Below are 6,436 nucleotides of genomic sequence, written 5' to 3'. Positions count from 1 at the left end.
TTCATGCTCTCCCTTACTTACCAGGTGCATTCCTAACCTTAACTGTTTTTGGAACAGCATAGGATTTGACCTTTATCCAATGTACATAGTTGTTGAGACAACCCCAGTTCACCAGCAAAGATCTCAGGGAATTCCTTGATCCAGTCTCAATTAGCATTACTAACAACCTTAACTGGTGGTAATTCTTCTAGGCAGACAGATCTCATTGGGATCAAGGCAGATATGTAGATCATGTTGATGGGACCAACTTATGAGCGAGTCCCACTTCTACAAGACATAGATTTTACCAGTGATGACTCTCCCTTTGAAGTCAATTGTGCCCCAGAAATAACCCAGCAACTCAATAGTCACCCCACCTTAACCTTTTGGTCTAATGTCTGGCTTCAACAGGGTGACTATGCCCAGCAGATTATGCTCATAAAGTGTCTTGGGGACTAGCGGTATCTTGGCCCCAGAGTCAAAGAGCATGCTCACTGGAACATCATTAATCAAACTAGCTCCTGAGGGCCATCACTAGCATTCCCTGTGACTGGGAGAATATTGATTCCTTCCAAATCTTCTTCATAAAGATCAACTTCCCTGACTTTTTAATGCTCGTTGCCCATTCTGCAGCTCTTTGAGACGTGACCTTTTCTCTCACAAGTTTTTCACATGGCCTTCCAACCTGGGCAGTCTTTAAATTTGGCCACATGGGCAGGGTTGCCACACCTGAAGCACTTCCCCAGAAAATTATTTGTGTTAAAGGATTTTGAAGTGGTGCTCGATTTGGGTTTAACTAATCTATCCACCAGCACCTTGACATTAATGTTCTCCTTTTTATCACCTGAACTGTCTTTGTGCATAATATCAACACACGCTTTTGAATGCTTGTGACTTTTGGCTATGGTCAGCACTTCTTGAAGAGATGGCATGTCTTTTTGCCACAGGGCGTCTCTCATTTTGTCGAGGGCGCATCCCAACATGAACTGACCTCTTAAGCGCTCCTCTAAAGCTGCACCAAAATTGCATGTGAAAGCCAATTTGTGCAAGGTAGTTATGTACTGTTCGACTGACTTATCCTGCCTTTGCATCCTTCTCCCGAAGTGATATCGCTGAAGGACAGTACTCACTTTGGGGAGGTAGTGCAAGACAACTTTTTGAAGCAGATCTCGTATTCATTAAGAGTGACAGAGTCACTATCAGAGAGTTTAGGAAGATGTTCAAAGAATTCTTGTCCCTCAGAGCCCAAACAATGAATTAACAATGAGGCTTTCCTCTCTGTGCTTAAGGAAGTGCCACAGACACGAGCATAATGTGTGAAAACCTCCTTCCACGAGAGAGGAGGAACTCCTGGAGATGTCAACAAGAAGGGAGGGGCAATGACATTTTGCATGTTGTACGTACTGTTTTGACCTAGTTACTACTTAAGGATGAACTTCAGTGATCTGCCCACAGTGCGCAATATCCACAAACCTTCTAAGCTGTGCGCATCAGTAAAACTGTGTGAAACTTCAGCAATTAAAATTTAGGCCAATGCGCGCAATCCCAGAAACTTTATTTGCTGTGCGTATCAGCTGAACCATCACCCCGAATACTAATGGCACATATTTATATAGGGAGTAGTCACTTTAGTCTGGTGCTCAATTACATGTGTAGATGTGAGTCTCGTGGTGCCTGATAACTGAAAGGAAAATATTTGTTTACATACAATTTCATATATGTCTGATTTATTATTCCTATTACAGTGCCTTCTACCTTGAGAAGGCCCACCCTAGACCAGTGTGTGGACAAAACACATGCAGAAAAATCGAGGACAAAGGGATTACGACATGGTCTAGGGACACTAACAACAAATCCTACATCAAACCTCACGTTTAACTGATGGAGAGCAAAGAGCGATATAAAGCAATATACTGAGAAAAAGTAACCTGGATAATTGCTGAAAACTAAAGTAAATTAAAATAAACTAATAAAGACCTACATATCCACAGCTGTATGACCTGGAAGCCGATTATTTCTCAATATATCCCTTGTTTGTGATTACCTTACAGTGCTCACATTATCATCCGCGCTAGAAGAGCTGGGACCCTGGGGTGTCTGGTCACAGAAGCTCATTTACATACAAAGGGGGGGGGGGCAGCCTGTTCATAACGCACTTCACAACTTGTTAACGTAAAATGCTTGTTCACAGAACAGGGTAAAGTCATGTGTCTCTTTTTTCATTTTTTTTTTTACTATATCCTGCACCTCACTCTCTTCTTCTCTTTCTCTCATTTCAATTCATCTTAAATCATTCAAATTCACTTCATCAGCAAGGCATAAGTCGAGGGTCGACACAGTTTGATGGGGTCCCCCCCTATTATCTGGAAACGAGACTCAGTTCCACCTAGCTCCTTAGCCTGCGACTGGTAATTGATACTTTGTGCCCCAGCACTGCAGACACAGGCATCTGAGTGTTTGTTTGTGTGAGTTGCGCACAAGAGGAACAGAGAACTAGACAAAATTGTCCCTTCTTTTGCTTAATACACTATAAATGTGAAACACTTTGGGGCTTAGGGGCTGGATAAAGAACAACGTCAGGAAACAAACGCAAATTAAGAGCACATTTTATTTATTCGTTGAAAACTGTTTAAAAATGTAATTTCCAAGTTCCACATATCTGTTTAAAAATATTTACACTTTCAGTCATTTCCGAGTTTAATTAAAAACTGATAGTGGGAAAAACACATGATGTATAATAACGGAAACCAAAAACATATTTTTACATTTTATGTTTCTTGTTTTTTGTTTTTAAAACAGGCCGTCGACCTTTCACGTGAAAATTATTATATGGGCCTAACATCACTTCTTGTGACGTCACTACTTGTGACGTCATTTGGATTTGCATATGATAATGGGCTCCTTCACTATTTTTCTTACTTGTGCCCTGTTTATTGGCATGACATGGGTCTATAGGTATTAAAAATAAATATATAAATTGACAGGCATTCAGCCTGTTTCTCTGGTGATGTCACACACTGACATGTATTCGGCTGCTTCTTCTATTTTTAGGTGAATACAAATCACCGGCTGTTCCCTCTCCTTCCATTTCTCTTTCTTTTTCTCCCCCTTTCTTTGTCTCTCTCGCTCTCTTTATCTCTCCCCCTCTCTATCTCCCACACACTCCTGTTAGCTTTAGCTTCATGAATGTCACTGCCACTTCTGGCATTCATACAACAAATCCTTCAGAACATTTGAGGACAAGGGACAATCAAGTGTGGAAAACAAGTTGCTGTGAGTGCAACTGATTGTCCTGGCACATATATGCTTATGCTGTGGGTTTTCGCTATTTCACACATTCTTCAAACAGAGTCTGCTGCTTACAGTGGCTCAATTCTGGTAAAAAGTAGAGTTTGGCAAGGCACAAAATGAATAGGGATAGCCAAGTCGGGGAGGAGCCACGGGTCACACTTAGTTTTAAGGCCCGATGCACAAGCTGATCCATCAACCGATAACAGTGTGTAAAAGGTGCAGCAAGCGTTACTTAAAAACAAGGTATATGCTCTTTTATATCTAAAAATAGGTTATTTCTTGAACACCTGTGCTTCACTTTAGTTCATTACATATACTGTAGTGGCATTTGTTAATAGTAATACATACATTTTACCAATGAAGCTTCCATCTCCAGAGCCCTGACAACATGTCCACTCTGGATGCGTTGGGTTTACAGGTTTTAATCTGACAAGTTAGGTGAAAGTACCGTTGTTAGTCCCAGTATTGTTCAGTGTTGCTTTTACAGGTAGTGTGATCAGATGCAATTGAATGTTTTTCTTTGTATCTCTTCATCACCAAATAAAAATCAAGAATGTTTCTTTTCTTTTAGTCCACAATGTGCTTGTCTCCCATTGTGTATCCTGATACATCATGTTGCTTTGCTTTGTGTACGGAAGTGAACAATCTCTGGAAACAAACACTATTATAATTCTGCAAATACCGTTATCTGTTTTTCTTCTTTACTGCTATTCAGGTCTTCTATCATTGGTATTTTAATGTCATACATAATTTGAATTTGATCTTTTTCCGTAATTCATTCCTCTCACAATAACTGCACTGTTCTGCTCTTGTCTATGTCCTTAGACGGGTCAATATTATTTTTGATGTTCTTAAATTCTTTCCGGAATCTCTGCATCTCTAGGATTATTTCCATGTGAGTTAAATGAAGGAGTGTATTCACTGAGGGCTGTGTGGGATCGAATATTGACAAAAGCCCTTCTCACTTTCAGTGCCCTTCTATGTTTTCCCCCTGTGTGTTCGCTGATGACTTTGTAGCTCTGATCGTCGACTAAAGCTCTTCCCACATTCATTGCGCTTGAGTGGCTTTCCCCCTGTGTGTGTTTGTTGATGTTTTCGTAGGGTTGATAACTGACTAAAGCTCTTCCCACAGTCATTGCACTTGAATGGTTTTTCCCCGGTGTGTGTTCGCTGATGACTTTGAATTTGTGATAACCGACTAAAGCTCTTTGCACATTCACTGCACTTGAATGGTTTCTCCCCTGTGTGAGTTCGCTGATGTCTTTGAAGGTTTGATAACTGACTAAAGCTCTTCCCACAGTCATTGCACTTGAATGGTTTTTCCCCCGTGTGTGTTCGCTGATGACTTTGAATGTATGATAACCGACTAAAGCTCTTTGCACATTCACTGCACTTGAATGGTTTTTCCCCTGTGTGTGTTCGCTGATGTCTTTGAAGGTGTGATAACAGACTAAAGCACTTTGCACATTCACTGCACTTGAATGGTTTTTCCCCTGTGTGTGTTCGCTGATGTGCTTGAAGGTGTGATAACAGACTAAAGCACTTTGCACATTCACTGCACTTGAATGGTTTTTCCCCTGTGTGTGTTCGCTGATGGATTTGAAGGTTTGATAAATGACTAAAGCTCTTCCCACATTCACTGCACTTGAATGGCTTTTCCCCTGTGTGTGTTTGATTATGTCTTTGAAGGCTTGATAACCGACTAAAGCTCTTTACACATTCACTGCACTTGAATGGCTTTTCCCCTGTGTGTGTTCGTTGGTGTCTTTGTAGTTCTGAAAACCTACTAAAGCTCTTGACACATTCACTGCACATGAATGGCTTTTCCCCCGTGTGTGTTCGCTGGTGTCTTTGTAGTTCTGATAACCTACTAAAGCTCTTGACACATTCACTGCACTTGAATGGCTTTTCCCCTGGGTGTATTCGCTGATGTCTTTGAAGGTTTGATAAATGACTAAAGCACTTCCCACATTCACTGCAATGATATGGCTTTCCCCTTGTGTGTGTACACTGATGTTTCTGTAGGATTGATAACTGACCAAAGCTCTTTGCACATTCACTGCACTTGAATGGGTTTTCTCCTGTGTAGGTTTGCTGATGACGCTTGCATAGTGATGATAAACTTAAGCTCTTGCTGCATGTGTATGATTCTTTTTTCTTGGTTAGTGTCTGTGGGTCGGGTATATATTTGTCTACATCCCATGACTGCATTTCCTGATGGGCCGACATGGCTGATAAAGCACTTGTGTTTTTCTCACACACTTTATATGTGTGCAGTATTTTGCACGTTTGATTTCTGTTTTAACAATAAAATGCAATAGCCACCAAATATTTGCCACAGTCCTAATATGTAGAAGGTGTCTCTGTAGAGCCGATTGGGCCTTTAGATTGGATTATGGCTATGCACGCTTGCGGGTAAAGATGTATCTTCCTTCTGGCCGGTGCAAATCGGGACAGTCTGTTGTATTGTAGATACAAGAACTCCACTTTCCTTTACCCGTCAGTTGTCTGGCTCCACTCTGTTGTGCTCTTCTCTGGTTACTGTTGTTTGGCCAGAAACAGTTTACAATTCACCTAGAGCAGGGAATGATGGCTTGTCATCATATTAGAAAACAGAGCACTGCGGTAATCTCACCATACCGATCCCATGATCAAAGCTGGTGTTGGACACCTGTTTATACAGGAGGAGGTTTGTTATTGTTGTTGCCTTAATTTTCCTACGGTCATTTCTTCGTCTTGTGGCGTGGAGGTGCACAGCTCAGACTCTTACAATCACTGAACTGCCCTTGATGCTTCATCCGGGATCTGTCAGTTTGTGTGCAGGTTCCTCTGTCGCCAACTGCGCTGATGTTTTCCTGAATACTGTAGCTCATTATTTCTGCTATTATTGAAGATTTACAGCATTCGCTTCATTATTGATGGTCAATTCATACATTCAAGGCTTGTTTTCTGTTGGATGTATAGATATTTAAAATTACTAAATTGAAACATATTGGAATTATAATTCACAAAGTTAACTGTTTGTAAAAGACATTTCGGGGGAGATTTACCAAATCTCCATGCAATGCAGCGCAGCCCTCCCCCTCACCCGGCGAGGCTGCGATGCTCGACAGGGAGGGAGCAGGAAAGCACCATATTTTCAAAGATATGGCTCTCTCCTTCCCTT

At 41.3% G+C, this 6,436-nt stretch overlaps 1 protein-coding gene across 1 annotated transcript; it reads right to left on the bottom strand.

Moving 5' to 3' along the window:
- Window positions 1-2,584: 2,584 nt before the first annotated feature.
- Window positions 2,585-6,212, bottom strand: LOC144805997 (uncharacterized). The gene has a single exon (XM_078672456.1). It carries the CDS (start codon window positions 5,497-5,499, stop codon window positions 4,249-4,251), a length of 1,251 nt encoding a protein of 416 aa, XP_078528582.1. The 5' UTR covers window positions 5,500-6,212; the 3' UTR covers window positions 2,585-4,248.
- Between the last annotated feature and the right edge of the window lie 224 nt (window positions 6,213-6,436).

The sequence above is a fragment of the Lissotriton helveticus genome, assembly GCF_964261635.1.
Source record: "Lissotriton helveticus chromosome 1_1 unlocalized genomic scaffold, aLisHel1.1 SUPER_1_unloc_39, whole genome shotgun sequence".
NCBI lineage: Eukaryota > Metazoa > Chordata > Amphibia > Caudata > Salamandridae > Lissotriton > Lissotriton helveticus.
The sequence above is the reverse complement of the archived record's forward strand: the minus strand, read 5'-3'. Positions and strand labels throughout refer to the sequence as shown.